We start from the raw sequence: 15,426 nt of genomic DNA on the forward strand, positions 1-15,426 counted from the left end.
AACAACAGCGGTCGTCGAGTTTCCCCCGCCGACGGGGGAAATCAGTCTCTACTTTAGATGCCTTCCTCAGCGAAGGTTGGCGATCACTTCGGCGAACTCTTCGCGGTCTTGCGCAAGATGGAGCAATCCCGCTACATATGCTTGAGATTTCCCAGTGCTTCCATATATTCAACAGCCAAGGATGCTTTCTTCTCTGCAAACTCGCGAGCTCGCCATTCATCTTATCCGTCCGTCATGATCGATTGCAGTGGTTCATATCTTCAGCCTTGAATTACGTGTCGACCATGTGTGACGCTTTTCTCCTTTCGACCATGTCGAGACCATGTTTCTTTCTTAAGACTGCTTTTGCCGGAAATCATAATCTTTCTACTACGTTCAGCTTCTTCAAGGGGTCCTCACCGTTGTTGGCCTTACATCGGCCAACATTAATGAAATTCCAGCTCGTGTCGGCAGCCGAACGATGCAGGCGCTACGTCCGGAGGAGCGTGCCGAGTGTATCAACACCTTGGCGGACTTGCTGGAGACCAAGCAGTCCGAGATACTCGCGGCGAACGCGCTGGACCTCGAAGCGGCGAGCAAGGCGAGCCTGGCCAAGGCTCTGATGTCGCGTCTCTCCTTGACACCAGCGAAACTCAAGTCCCTGAGCTCCGGTCTGCGTCAGATCGCGGTAGACTCGCTGAACAACGTGGGTCGCGTGGTCCGCAGGACGAGATTGGCCGATGATCTGGAGCTGCAGCAGGTCACAGTGCCGATCGGGGTGCTGCTGGTGATCTTCGAATCCAGGCCCGACAGTCTGCCGCAGGTGGCCGCGCTGGCCATGTCCAGCGCGAACGGGCTGCTGCTGAAGGGCGGCAAAGAGGCTGCTAACAGCAACAAGTACCTGATGGAGCTCGTGAAGGAGGCGTTGAACAAGTTCGGCGCCGCAAATGCGATCTCGCTGGTGTCCACGCGCGAGGACGTGAGTGATCTCCTCTCGATGGAGAAGCACATCGATCTCATCATACCGCGCGGCAGCTCGGAGCTGGTGCGCACCATCCAGGAGCAGTCCAAGCACATACCCGTGCTGGGACACGCCGAGGGTGTCTGTCACGTTTACGTCGATAAAGACGCGGACCTGGCGAAGGCCATGCGAATCGTTCGGGACTCCAAATGCGATTACCCCGCGGCGTGTAACGCCATGGAAACCTTGCTGATACACGAGAGCCTCATGAGCGGCAGTTTCTTCACAGATGTGTGCAGTATGTTGCAGAGGGAGGGGGTGAGTCGAGCTCTGTTCGCGATGATGTGCAGGAAGAGGAAAGAAGGGAGGGGATGAGAAACGTGCAGTTACCTCGGAATCTTCGCAGACTTTTCTTTCTGTTTCTCAAGAGAATATCAAAGAGATGCGTCGACGGGTCGACTCCGCAAAGGATTAATAAACCGGAGATAATCTGAATGCAAATGTTTCTCGTGACATTTTATTTCGTGTTTGTGAAATTTTCACCGAATCTGTTGCCACCGGGTGTCGCAAAAAGTTTACATTCGAATTACACGTTGAAGCATACATCGATTGCTCGGAGACTTCTTGGAGTTGATCTTCCCCTTTGTGAGACACAGAGATACGTCTGCATATCATACATTTTAACGACGTATGTATCCGTCGGCTCATCTCAATCTCCATCCGTGCCAAAGTCGTCTCTTCGACTGGTCCTCCCCCGAACATTACCTTTCCCCCCTTCCTTATCGAATTTTCCTCACGTGAAATTGTCTTCCAGGTGAAGATCAATTCTGGCCCAAAGCTGAGGGAACTGCTGACCTTCAGTCCGCCGGCCGCCAAGAGCATGCGAACCGAATACGGCGCGCTTGAGTGCACGATCGAGGTGGTCTCGGACGTTGACGACGCCATCAATCATATCCATAAGTACGGCAGCAGTCACACTGACGTCATCGTCACCGAGAAAACTGACGTGGCTGTGCATTTCCAGCGGGAGGTGGATAGCGCTTGCGTCTTCTACAATGCCAGCAGCAGATTCGCGGACGGTTATAGATTCGGTCTCGGGGCAGAGGTAAGCCTACGACATCCCCCGAGTATGAGTATCATATCGAAATCTCGCGAGCTTCCTCGGTTGTGAGTGAATTAAATATGCCTAAATCTTACGGCATCTTTTAATAATTTAATACTTATATTTCTCTTCTTTGTCTTCTGCTAAAGGTTGGCATTTCTACGGCGCGTATACACGCGCGTGGTCCGGTAGGAGTCGACGGCCTACTGACGACCAAGTGGGTGTTGAAGGGCGACGGACACGCGGCCGCGGACTTCGCCGAAGGCGGCAGCAAGAGCTGGCTCCATCAGTCCTTACCTCTGTACGAATCGGTGTGAATTTGGCCGCTTCGAAGCTCCCGTGATCTCGGAACAATGTTGGGAATCGCTCGTCGCAAAAATGGAATAAAATGGAATGCGTCCCTGGGATAAACTAACGCGAACGAGCGGATTTCTCAAAGAAGAAAATCGTATGTTGCGAGACAATGTAAATCAAAATAAGCACACGTGATATGTATACTACTGTTAACTAGTTCTTATTTATACCAAATTGTTCTTGCTGTGTATACGCGTATATTATACGAAAATCGACGACACGAAAAGCAACGATGTAACGAAAATATTGTAAAATTTCGAGTTTTTACGCGTAAAATTAGTATTAATGAAAATAGATATACGACATCGTTTCGAGAAAAGCGATTATAAGAATATAAGCGAAAATAAGAGCGATTGAAGAATTGTTCGAAACTCTCCGATGCCTCGGGAAGGTATCCGGTGTCTTTGACATTATTTTTAATAAATCCCAAGTCCGAGGAGAAACAACAAAGACAGGGCGTCAATTCTCTTTTTCTTTCACTGCGAATAACAACGACAGTCGCAAGAATTCGACACAAGTAGAAGGTTAACATATAAGATAAACATTTATCCGTAAATGCGATCCGTAAATGAGAAAACTGAATTGACTTTCAGAACAAGATCCGTTCCCGGCAGAACGCGACGCAAGATCCACAGCGTACGCGAAAGTTTCAAAGCCCGGCTGTACGTCCAATCCTAGCCCGGGATTTCGGTAAAAGTTCGTTAATAACGTAACGGTGGATTGAAAGAGAGAAAGAAGAGGTGAAGGGGAAGAGAGAGAGAGAGAGAGAGAATCCTCTCGTTTCCGAGGTCGCCCGCGTCTTCAAACGTACTCAGCAAACCCCGAGCGACGAGAGTTCGGATCTAACAGTGAAGCGCGCGTATGCTTGTTCGCTTTGTCGAGAACGATAGGAAACGTCGGCACAACAGCGCGGTGCGCCTATTGAACGGCCAGTTGCCCTAGTTATAAATAACGTCGAAAGTTTACGTGCGATTATAAGACCTATTTCACGGAAGACGTATTTTCGACACACACATTACAACAGCACGAGTTTTAATCGCACACGCTCCAGCTGATCGGGCGGCTGCAATCGAGCGCGCTATATACTTGAAAGTGAAGAACTGCCGCATGTAACACATGTTACCTCACACGTTATAACATCGCAATGTCGCTATTTATATCAATACGCGTTGTTGAAAGTGTTCTTCTTTTATTCTGACCATATGATACAAAGATGCACGTGCGATCGCAATGAGGATTATTGCAGTATCAAGTTTATGCTTCGCGCGTGGAAAATTGTTTATTATAACTTACACAGGACCGGCGAAGCGGACTCTTGTTTCTTTTCTATTATTATACTTCGCACGAGTATTATATTACATATGTGTATTTTTCACCTGTCGTGAACACGTGTCAGGCTTCTGCCAAGAATTCTGCGTACATTGCACATTTCATTCCGGTGCCCATAGTTTAAACGTTCTGTCGTACGAGCTGGTCGCGATGAACTTGTGATCAGGCGACACGTCGACGGACATGACCTTACCGTCGTGTCCCGGCAACATCTTGAGCGGCTGCCAAGTCTTGTTGGACCAAATCTTGGCGGTATTATCGTACGACGCGGTCACCAAATATTGCCCCTCTGTTCTCTGGTACTTCACGTCCGACAACAAATTTGTATGCGCCGGTATCGTGTATATGCAGGTGCGCTTCCGCAAATCCCATATCTTGCAAGTGTTATCTTCGCTCGCGGTGGCAATGTGGAAGCCGTTCGGCGAGAAATCGATACCGAAGATGGACCTCAAGTGACCTTCCATGAACATGATGCACCTGCCGGTACGTAAGTCCCAAACCCGACCGAATGAATCGTGACCGCCTGTAGCGCAAACGCTCCCGTCGCACTGAAAACTGAATGAAGGAGCGAATAAGCAGCAGAAGTCAATAATTTCACCAAGCAATCGTAAATAAATGTATACCTGATGCAATGTACAGGTCGCGCATGGCCCTCTTGGTGAAGCACTTCCGCCTGTTGCTCCAAGTCCCACAATCTCCAGGACGAATCGTGGCAACACGTACCGAGAAATCGTCCAGACGGATGAAAAGCTATCCTGGATACTCGGTTAGGCTCATGTCCCTCCACTTCTGCCAGCGGCTCTTCGCCATTGCCACCGCTCCACAGTTTCACTGTACCTGTTAGATGCAATGCATTCACAATGTAGACACAGCAAAAGTATCTTCTTCGGGTGTATATATCGTGATTTGCAAAATGGTACCGTAAAAGCGTACCGTCAGTCGCGCAAGACGCCAACACGCAAGTCTGGCCCGCGTTCTCACCTATCACATCTTCGGTTATCGTAGCTTTTGGGTGAAAAACAATACAGCCAACATTACAAGCGTGTCCTTTTAAAGTGCGCAACAAAGTACAGTCGGGTACAGACCATAACTTGCACAAGCCTGACCACGAAGCCGTAACGAGAATCTGTGAATTCGGGCTGAATTGGCAAAAGGAAATGGGCCTCGTGTCGCCGATTTGAGAGCAATAGATGCTCAATGCTTGCAACTTCTTCAGAAGTTCTTGTCTTCTCGCTGTGCGAGTCGCAGCTGGCAATTCGAGATCCAGTCGTGCCCTTTCCAGCCGTGCTTTTGCTCTGGGCAATGAATATGCTACAGGTCGGAAGAAAAAACATTATTATTACCAAAGTTGTCCAACATCTGCAGCTTACAGTACAAAAGCATATTACGCTCTGATTTCATGCAAAATGGAAAGACAGAGTACAATAAAGACTCACAGGCTATCCATGATCGGGCAATTTGTAAAGAATCTGGGCCCTCATGATACCACGTGTTCTCTGTGTCTCTTTCAATTATGTGAGACGGTTTCTCTTCCTCTTCATGCTTCTTTTTAATAGCATCCTCACCAACACTGGCTAACAATTCTCTCAGTCTTGTTCTTCTATCTGCAGGACCTTCTCCAAACAGGCAGATAGGTTCGCCCAATTGCCTCAAGTGTTTCTTCACTTCTGAGTCATCCGTGGAAACATTGATTTGTCTAGCTTTCTTTCTACGTTCAAATTCCTCCAGCAATGCTTGGCGATCCTTGGACATCTCCTCCTCCAGCTCCATATACTCATTTGAAATGTGTACATTCCCAGCTGAGATGGAAGCATTGGTGATATCATCCGTAGTCGTGACATCCTTCTCACCATCTGTAACTTCAACAGCAGCTGCAAGCCGAGTACGTTCTGCTTCCTCCAGCGAGCCATAGTGCACAGTTTTCTGTTTCTTCACGTAAACTAAATCCTCGTCGTCGGACATCTTTTGAGGTTATGATTAACCGGCGAGAGTTTTTCGTTATTTTGCCTATCGAAATATCGTATAAATTATTATTCATGTAAAATGAAGTTACTAAATTTACAAACGATGAAAAATATCGAGAACGATGGAGCGGAAAGGAGTCTCAATTTTATGACCAATTAGATGTAGAATGTATGTTGTACAAAGACATAACGAATAAAATACGAATAAAGTCGTTGATAATACTTACGGAGTAATTAATACGAAGTAATTAATCACTACAATTGTAACTTATCACAATATATTATATTTATGTACAAATTTGTATTACAGAGTTGTTATTTTTTTAAAGAGGTTAACACACTGTTAATCATACTGTTGAAGAGATCTGTCCTTTTTAGAAGAACTTGCTGCACTTGTGCTTGAAATTTGTTGAATTGAACCGCGAAAACAGAATGTTTCATGAAAATAGCATTATATATCATATAAAAATATAATTTTTTCTCTTTAATTTGCATATCAGTAGGTCTCTGATTTATTTTTATCATCAAATTATTCAATGGGGCAAAAATTCCCTTTCGGTCTTAATCGTTCACAGAAGAACGAATTGATGTATGACATTCGTTAAAAAATAAATAAAAAGCTTGAAGTCCTCTGTTTACAATGCGTTTATTAAATTTTTCATATAAATAATTTTTCCATGTACGATTTTAACCGGAAGATGAAATTAAAATTTAAAAGGTTGCCATTTCTCATTTAATTCGATGTAATTTTGCAATAAATAACGTCAGCATTATTAATATATCTCAAAAGAGATTTGAGATTTTAAATTGCAAAATGCTATTTAAACTATCTCAAGTAGTGTTATTTCTATCGCAGTTACAATTTGTTGAATTTTAGCTATTTTCCGGTATAAAATAAAAAATAGCTACACGCGGCAAGTTCTCGTCTGATTAAATATTGAATTGTATTACTATCTCGATTCGGCGTTAAGGTAAGTGGCGGCTCGTAGCGGAAGCTTCGGAACTAATTTTCAGAAATAACGGGTCTAAGAATCAGACTCTACAGAATTAGACCCCTTATTTACTTTCACGATACAACGGGTCTAATAATGACCGGCTTATTTGACCTCTTATTTTCGACCGATAGCAGGTTTAAAGAATGGTCAATCATAATTGACTTTTTCAATTCGAATCATTGAAATATTCTCTGAGGGCCATAGCACATGAAATGACATAGATGCATATGTATAAATCCAGCGGCACACGGTGCTTGTTTTCATGCTGGATTGCTTGCTGGATGAAAATACTGCATTCTGATTGGTGCATTTCCGAAGATGGATGGAAATGCACCAATCAGAATGCAGTATTTTCATCCAGCAAGCAATCCAGCACAAAAACAAGCACCGTGTGCCGCTGGCTTGACATAAGAACTTATAAACCAATGAGCATTGTAAATCAATATGGCGACTTAATACTCGATGCTCATTGGTTCATAAACTCTTATGTTATACATATACCTATGTCATTTTATGTGCGATGGTCTTAACGTGTTTTAAGGGGTCTAAATTAGTCTAAATTTAGTTAAGCCAGCGACATACGGTGCTTATTTTTGTGCTGGATTGCTTGCTGGATGAAAATACTGCTGATTTGCATTTCCATCCATCTTCGGAAATGTACCAATCAGAACGCAGTATTTTATCGAAAATAACGGGTCATATCGAGCCATTCACCTTAGACCCGTTAGCAAATAACGACAGGGAGAACTTGTCAGCCTTTTTCTACTCTATCTCTAAAAATATACACAAAAATAATTTAACAGGCTATGACTACGGTAAAAATAATGTTATTGAGATCGTTCAAAAAGCATTTTGCAGCTTGAGGTTCACAAACATCATTATTATCATTTTTTCTACTAAGATCATCAAATTAACTCTTTTACTGCCAATCTGCTGATATATCGGCTCTTGATGCTTATGCGAATAATGCAACCGGCTGGATCATCACCCTGTTTGTTTGTGTTTAGATCATCTCTCCTTTGAATGTCAAAAAGCATGTATCAAAACAACCATTGCATTTTTTGCATATTTGAAGCTGGCAGTAAAAGCATTAAGTGAGAAATAGTATACCTTTCTGTAATTAATCGCGTTTTTCAGTTAAAGTTTCATACGAAAGAATTATTTGTAAGAAAAATTTGTTCAATTCATCAGTTAAAATCATAATCCATCTCGACAAGTCAGGACTCTTTTCTTAAATGTATGACTCAACAATTAAATAAACTTTTATCTCCAAGCATTAGCGCAACTAAATATTGAATCGAATATACCTCGGTCTTTATGAACAACTGATTTTAGATTGAAAAATCCCAATTTCAAGGGTTGAGTTGTTAAAATCTAATAAACCACGCAGTTTAAATTTAAGGCACAAAAATGTTATATATTGGAATAAACTATCTAGAGATTTATTATACATTTAAACTATATTAAAGCGATTTTAGAACTGTTCTATTACTTGAGTAGTTCTTTCTAATAGAGACAAACTTATGTCTTATAATTCAAAACCGAAATCTTATATTAACGTTTTCACGAAACAATCGTCCAAACAAATATTCACAATTCCATCTATCCACGTAGATTTCTATTACTTTATAGTCATGTTTTTTGAATATTTATAAATTCGTTTGACAATAAGTCCACTTCAAGTTATCTAGCACGATTCGAAAGGATATCAACATTATATTATTGGTGGCCCTGAAAAGGGCCGTTTGGTCAGTGCTCGTTCACTTTGAGCTAGTATACTTGGTAACAGCCTTTGTCCCTTCACTGACAGCGTGCTTCGCCAATTCACCAGGTAGCAGGAGCCTCACGGCGGTCTGGATCTCCCGAGAGGTGATGGTAGAGCGCTTGTTGTAATGAGCCAATCGCGATGCCTCGGCAGCAATGCGCTCGAAGACATCGTTAACAAAACTGTTCATGATGCTCATGGCTTTGCTGGAGATACCGGTGTCAGGATGGACCTGCTTCAGTACTTTGTAGATGTAGATAGCATAGCTCTCCTTCCTCTTCCTTTTCTTCTTTTTATCGGTTTTGCTGATATTCTTCTGAGCCTTCCCAGCCTTCTTTACAGCTTTGCCGCTAGCCTTAGGTGGCATGGTCGATCTTCGCTGAGATAAGTCGTACGCTGAACAATTCGACAATGAAGTCAAAGAGCGAGTGAACGCGGTTCCTTCGACGCGCTCTTATATAGCGACAGGCGACAGCAGCGCCGACCAATCACGTGCGAGATGCGTCCGAGCGCAGCTGTCCTGCAGCGCCATTGGTCGACGCTGGGTGTAGCGAAACGGTATAAATACGGCGCGTGAAGCATCCACGGCACAATTCTCTCAGCTCTCGAGCATTTCGTATCGAGCGTCATAGCGTACTACTTTATTTGAGCGACATGTCTGGCCGTGGTAAGGGAGGCAAGGCGAAAGGAAAGGCGAAGTCTCGTTCCAACCGAGCTGGTCTACAGTTCCCTGTGGGTCGTATCCACAGACTTCTTCGCAAAGGCAACTACGCCGAGCGAGTTGGTGCTGGTGCGCCAGTTTATCTGGCTGCTGTGATGGAATACTTGGCGGCTGAAGTGTTGGAGTTAGCTGGAAACGCCGCTCGTGACAACAAAAAGACCAGGATCATTCCGAGGCATTTACAACTAGCCATCAGGAATGACGAGGAGCTGAATAAACTGCTCTCTGGTGTCACGATTGCTCAAGGTGGCGTACTGCCCAACATCCAAGCAGTCCTCTTGCCGAAGAAGACCGAGAAGAAGGCATAACTTGAAACATCGAAAACATCACAAATGGCCCTTTTCAGGGCCGCAAATCTTTCAAAACGTGGGAATTCCAATTTGCAATTAGCTCTAAGAATCTAACCTCATTCCTCCACTCCTGTTGGAACATTTTAAGTTGCCTAATTATAACATGAAGTACAGAGAAATGTTTATTTTAAATGACATACTTGGTTATCACTCTCAATTTAGCTCAAGTTAACTACATTTCGTCATACTTGCATTAGACAAATATCAAAATGTTTTGAAATATTTCACAATTGGTATTATTAACCTATACAAGAGAAAACATTTATAAATAATCTTACAAATTTCTAGTTAGTCAATGTTGCTTATGAGAACAATCCAAGAACTATTAAATCATTTTAATAAAGAAATATACACAATCACTGTCTTCAAACCCAAGTTAACGGTTTTTAGATCTTAAATTCACGTAATTTGTTTTGTGATTAAATGTGCACTTAGCTACATGTATTTAGTTCACATACGATGAAACAAATCTCTAATTTGATATTTATTTATGTTTATGAGAACAAACTGAGAATTATTAGATAATTTCAATAAAGAAATATACACGATCACTGTCTTCGAACTCAGGTTAACCGTTTTCAAATCTTAAATTCACGTATTGTTCTGTGGTTAAATGTGTTAGATTAAGTGCGATGAAATAAATTTATAATTTAATATTTGATGCTTAATATTTGATTTAATTATATGATGCTTATAAGAACAAACTAAGAATTATTAAGTCATTTCAGTAAAGAAATATACACGATCGTGTCTTTAAACCTAGATTGAATGTTTTAGCTCTTAAATTCACATAACTTGATTATTCTGTGGCCAAGTATGTACTTAGCCACATGTATTTAATTCACATATGATGAAACAAATCTATAATTTGATACATCTAGTTCACATACGAAAGTAGATAATTAAAAGAATCTGCGAAAAATAGTTAAATATTTCAAATATAGTATTATATTTGTACTTATAAGAACCAAGTTAATCTCAAATAACAACCGAGTTAAATGTTAATTGAAATCTTACTTGTTCCAAATATAAAATCAACTTCAGACTCGATTTTGGTTAATAGAACGATTACATTCCTTTGTTATGTGAAATCACCAGACTTACAACCTGTTTATTGGATTTTTATTCGAAGACAGAAATTGACTCGTATTCTTTCATTTCATATAATCCTCTAATTTATAAAGTTAAGCTCTATATATTTTGCATTTCGTACTAACTAATTACATTGCTTGTTCATGATTGGAAATTGCAATATGTGTATACGTATATTCTAATAATATTATATTTCTATTTATATATTTATGGACCCAGTTGAACTCGAATAACAACTGAGCCAAATGTCAATTGAAATCTTATTTGTTCCAAATATAAAATCAACTTTGGACTTAATTTTGGTTAGGTGCATATTGAATGTTAATATGATTTATATTTACAAGATACATTTCATAGCAGGATTTATGTTTAATTCAGATATATGTTAAGAACATACTTGATTAAATTACTTTTGAATTTAATATTTGGTTTTTATTTGAGTTTAGCTCGGTTCAAAAAAGGACAAATATGAAATATATTTAAAACACGTAACTTTTTCACGGAAATAAACATATTATTGAACATTAAATTAATTACTGAAGCAATAATTACTTTTTCTACTCAATAAGCAAGATATAGTGATTCAATTACGGAATCTGAACGCAATAATTTAACGTGAAAATTCTACCGAGGTTTAGAAAAAATCAATAATGCTCCATGTGACTGCGAATGCTCGTTCTTCCAAGCACACTCGATGTATAAATGCACTTGGCTCTAAACATCCAAGTTGTTTCATGATGCACAATCTATTGAAAAATTTGTGAGGTACACACAAATGCACACATATTACAATTTCCAATCATGTACAGGCAATGTGATTAGTTAGCACGAAATGTAAGGTATATAGAGCTTAACTTTATGAATTAGAGGATTATATAAAATGAAAGAATACGAGTCAATTTCTGTCTTCGAACAAAAATCCAATAAGCAGGCTGCAAGTCTGGTGATTTTACATTTCACCAAAGAAATGTGATCGTTCTATTCGAATATCATATGTTACTTCAATCTATAGTCGATTGAATAACTAACACATATTAAATAGCATTAAGTTTCTAAAACAAAGCATATATATCCAGAGTTAAAGAGTAAACGAAGCTCAAGTGGACTTGAGACATTCTGAAAAGCGGATACTTGAATACGTAAACTGACGATAAAACAAGCTGATATAAAAAGAGGAAATGGCAGAAGGAAAAAGGCACTTGCAGGATGTGAGTATTTTATTTGTAGTTTATTGCGCAGTTTACTTGTAACTATTGCCACAAAAGACATTATAAAAGACCGAGAGATATTTCCCGCAGCAACGAAACGATAGATAAATCTTCGAGATTAATCAAACGCTTCTGACACTTATCAAGTATTGAACGCCACGTTCATATCTCGGGGCGTCATTTTTTCTTGTTGCCTCACTCACGAGGAGCACCTCGTAACTACAAATCGATGGCGTTCGGAATTAACAACAGGAACAGAGCATTGTGCTCTTCGTTCTCCGTGTAACGAGAAAATACGTGCGCGATGCGATACGCGCGTAAGGTGGCCATATTACTCATCGTACTATTCGTAGGTTTTTGCCCCTCGTTGTACACGCCAAGAAAATAATTTATACATATATCGCGTGAAAAACGACGGTGTAATGTTTCATTGGTTGACATCGTGCTGTTATGAGGACGTTAGACTGGAATAACGACGAGCGTTCTGATTGGCCGGTGGCGCTAGGGTGGGGAGACTTCCGCGGCACGGATATAAAAGAGGGTGCCGGTGGCAGCGAGCGTTATTCGAGTTCTGCTCGTTCTGCAGGTAGATTCTGTGTTCGAACTAGCGATTCAAGATGACTGGTCGTGGTAAGGGAGGAAAGGGATTGGGAAAAGGAGGAGCGAAGCGTCACAGGAAAGTTCTTCGCGATAACATCCAGGGTATCACGAAGCCTGCCATCCGTCGTCTGGCTCGTCGTGGTGGTGTGAAGCGTATCTCCGGCTTGATTTACGAAGAAACTCGCGGTGTGCTGAAGGTGTTCCTCGAGAACGTCATCCGCGATGCTGTCACCTACACCGAGCACGCAAAACGGAAGACCGTCACCGCCATGGACGTCGTATACGCCCTGAAACGCCAAGGCAGAACCCTGTACGGCTTTGGTGGATAAACGAAGAACCGTGCAGCCTTCCAACAAAACAATCGGCCCTTTTCAGGGCCACAAATTAATCAAACGTTTGGTCAACTCTCACTCGCTGCATTCTCATACAATATTAACAGCAAACATGTAGAGCATATTTACTACGAAGCTCGAACGAATAGATGAGGAAAATATGCAATTTAAAATTGCTTATTAATCTATTTTAAACGTACCGTGTATACGAATACATGATGGATAAGCTGAACACATTGATTAAACATTAAAATATATACAATCTAACCAAGAAATGATACTGAATTTCTTCTCGAGAATAAGAATTTAAATTTCGTTGAAAGTATCACTAATCGAATATGTCAGCGACTCCTACATTCATTATCAGATTTTAATATTCAGAAAAGTAAATCGTTTGTACTCGATACAAATATTTCGAAATAATTTACATCATGAAAATCTGGATAGCTTTTTCAGGGGTCATAAAATTATTAAAGTATGAGGCGTAACAAGCAAAAGTTCCAGATATTAATTTAAGAACTTACATGTTTTCTAAAATAAATGAGTATTGTATATATATTGGGAAGTTTTTGCAATACTGTCTTTCAGATACGGTAAACGTAAACCGTGAATGCGCTATTGATTATATACATTACGATGCATTGCTATTTCTGCGAATAACTTTCACGATTTACATTTACACATTTGAGAAACGGTATTGCAAAAGTCCCTGTTTTCTAAAATAAATGAGTATGGCAGCGAATATTTGTATACGTCGCTATAAATTTCTAACGAAACAGTGAAATCAATATAATTATAGTTTACATGTTCTGTAACTTTATATCTAACCTTAGCATTTAAGAAAATTGCAAGCTATTTCGTTTATTACAGAGCGCATCTTTCAAGAGAAAGATGAAACCAGTTGTACAAATACGTATTCGAATAAAAATTCGAGATTTTAAAAGCAGTCGTGACGAGAACGTTAATCATTTATGAATATAACATATCTTATTTAAGTTTTATCACACGTTTCGGATTATTTTTTATAAACATGATCTTACTATAGTACAAAACGTTGTTACCAAGTGATACCTAATGTGGTCATCGACTTGTATGTAATGGTATTAATTTTTCGTATATATATCGTATATATATTCTATATAAATGAGCAATTCTAAATAAAAATGTAATTAAATCAGTTCAATTGTATTAGCAATAACATTAATTATCACTAACGTAGATTAAACTTCAACCTAAATTTAAACTGTTGAAAAATTCCATTTTATAAATTATTCACACTCAAGTTAAAGTTTAATTGATATTGATAGGAATATATATATATATATATACACATAAATTAGAAAAATTCTGTTAGTAATTACATTTAAAGTTGAAAATGTATTGAAGATGAAATATGACTTAAATGACTTAAATTTGACCTAAATTTAAACTATTTAAATTCTATTTGATCTACTTTAAACTATTCAAATTAAAGTTTAATTGAAATTGATAGGAATGGATATATACAAATTAGAATAACTATTCTATTAGTAATTACATTTGAAGCATATTGAAACATGTTGAGTTATCAGTTTGATAACAATGAAGATGAAATAAATTACTTAAATTCGACCAAAGTTCGATTCAATTTCAAATTTATTCAAATTCTATTTTATCTATTCTACTTTAAATTATCTAAGCTCAAGTTAAAGTTTGGTCGATATTGATAGAATATGGATATACAAATCGGAATAATTATTTTATTAATTATAATTAAAGTTTAAAATATATTAAAGATCAAATAAATGTACAAAAACAGGGGAACATGAATTTCATGATTCATTGCGAATGAGATATTCATCGAATGAGAAATTGGTGGCCCTGAAAAGGGCCGATTGAAATGTTTTTAATTAAGCACGTTCTCCACGGATACGACGTGCAAGCTGAATATCCTTCGGCATGATGGTGACTCGCTTGGCGTGGATAGCGCAAAGGTTGGTATCTTCAAACAAACCAACGAGGTAAGCCTCGCTGGCTTCTTGAAGGGCCATCACAGCCGAGCTCTGGAAACGAAGATCAGTCTTGAAGTCCTGAGCGATTTCACGAACAAGACGCTGGAAAGGCAATTTGCGGATCAAGAGTTCCGTGCTCTTCTGGTAACGACGGATCTCACGAAGAGCCACCGTTCCAGGCCTATAACGATGAGGTTTCTTCACTCCACCAGTAGCAGGCGCACTCTTACGAGCTGCCTTGGTAGCCAACTGCTTTCGGGGGGCCTTCCCACCGGTGGATTTACGAGCAGTCTGCTTGGTACGTGCCATTTCTCTCAGAGAGTCACTTCGATCGTCACGCTTGGCGTACGAATGGGTGACTGCTCTCCTCGGAGCACTCTATTTAACGACGTCGGCCGCGCGAACCCGCGCGCTGATTGGCCGCAGCGCCGGTGGTAGGGAGGCACGAACACACCGGCCAATCAGAGGACTCGGTGTAGCAGCTGCTGCGTTTCAACGGACGCTTGCACTCCGAGCATACTTCACTGCTCTGGTATTTCCGATCCCAAATGTCGCTTTATGATTTTTTCACATCTTCTCATCGTAGAACTCTTAATGAGAATAATTATGAATCATTATGAGGGAAGATGCCGACGAACTCGTTCGTCGGAGATGCGTCGCAGTTGTGCGAAACGCATCGAGAA

The 15,426-nt window shown here is 40.4% G+C and overlaps 6 protein-coding genes across 8 annotated transcripts in view; 3 read left to right on the top strand and 3 right to left on the bottom strand.

Moving 5' to 3' along the window:
- Positions 1-2,848, top strand: part of P5CS (Delta[1]-pyrroline-5-carboxylate synthase) — a 37,300-nt gene extending 34,452 nt beyond the window's left edge. For 2 of the 3 annotated variants that reach the window (XM_011152733.3, XM_025297609.1), the window contains 3 exons: positions 441-1,258; positions 1,755-2,045; positions 2,192-2,359. In XM_011152733.3, the coding sequence (XP_011151035.1) occupies positions 441-1,258; positions 1,755-2,045; positions 2,192-2,359 (1,277 nt within the window). Of the gene's footprint in view, positions 1-440; positions 1,259-1,754; positions 2,046-2,191 lie in introns of all 3 variants that reach the window. The other variant, XM_025297608.1, reaches the window with a different exon arrangement.
- A 312-nt stretch (positions 2,849-3,160) lies between these two features.
- U4-U6-60K (U4-U6 small nuclear riboprotein factor 60K) lies at positions 3,161-6,055 on the bottom strand. The gene is made up of 5 exons (XM_011152732.3): positions 5,917-6,055; positions 5,162-5,732; positions 4,659-5,036; positions 4,349-4,562; positions 3,161-4,280 (listed from the first exon to the last, which is right to left on the bottom strand). Exons 2-5 carry the CDS (start codon positions 5,685-5,687, stop codon positions 3,827-3,829), a joined length of 1,572 nt encoding a protein of 523 aa, XP_011151034.1. The 5' UTR covers positions 5,688-5,732; positions 5,917-6,055; the 3' UTR covers positions 3,161-3,826.
- A 2,286-nt stretch (positions 6,056-8,341) lies between these two features.
- Positions 8,342-8,864, bottom strand: LOC105190168 (histone H2B). The gene has a single exon (XM_011152730.3). The coding sequence runs from the start codon at positions 8,814-8,816 to the stop codon at positions 8,445-8,447; it is 372 nt and encodes a 123-aa protein (XP_011151032.1). The 5' UTR covers positions 8,817-8,864; the 3' UTR covers positions 8,342-8,444.
- A 189-nt stretch (positions 8,865-9,053) lies between these two features.
- LOC105190167 (histone H2A) lies at positions 9,054-9,631 on the top strand. Its single transcript, XM_011152729.3, has one exon. It carries the CDS (start codon positions 9,104-9,106, stop codon positions 9,476-9,478), a length of 375 nt encoding a protein of 124 aa, XP_011151031.1. The 5' UTR covers positions 9,054-9,103; the 3' UTR covers positions 9,479-9,631.
- Positions 9,632-12,395: 2,764 nt separating this feature from the next.
- LOC105190166 (histone H4) lies at positions 12,396-13,266 on the top strand. The gene has a single exon (XM_011152728.3). It carries the CDS (start codon positions 12,438-12,440, stop codon positions 12,747-12,749), a length of 312 nt encoding a protein of 103 aa, XP_011151030.1. The 5' UTR covers positions 12,396-12,437; the 3' UTR covers positions 12,750-13,266.
- A 1,287-nt stretch (positions 13,267-14,553) lies between these two features.
- LOC105190165 (histone H3) lies at positions 14,554-15,083 on the bottom strand. The gene has a single exon (XM_011152726.1). The coding sequence runs from the start codon at positions 15,050-15,052 to the stop codon at positions 14,642-14,644; it is 411 nt and encodes a 136-aa protein (XP_011151028.1). The 5' UTR covers positions 15,053-15,083; the 3' UTR covers positions 14,554-14,641.
- Positions 15,084-15,426: the final 343 nt, after the last annotated feature.

The sequence above is a fragment of the Harpegnathos saltator genome, unplaced genomic scaffold, assembly GCF_003227715.2.
Source record: "Harpegnathos saltator strain DR-91 unplaced genomic scaffold, Hsal_v8.6 scaffold10, whole genome shotgun sequence".
Taxonomy (NCBI): domain Eukaryota; kingdom Metazoa; phylum Arthropoda; class Insecta; order Hymenoptera; family Formicidae; genus Harpegnathos; species Harpegnathos saltator.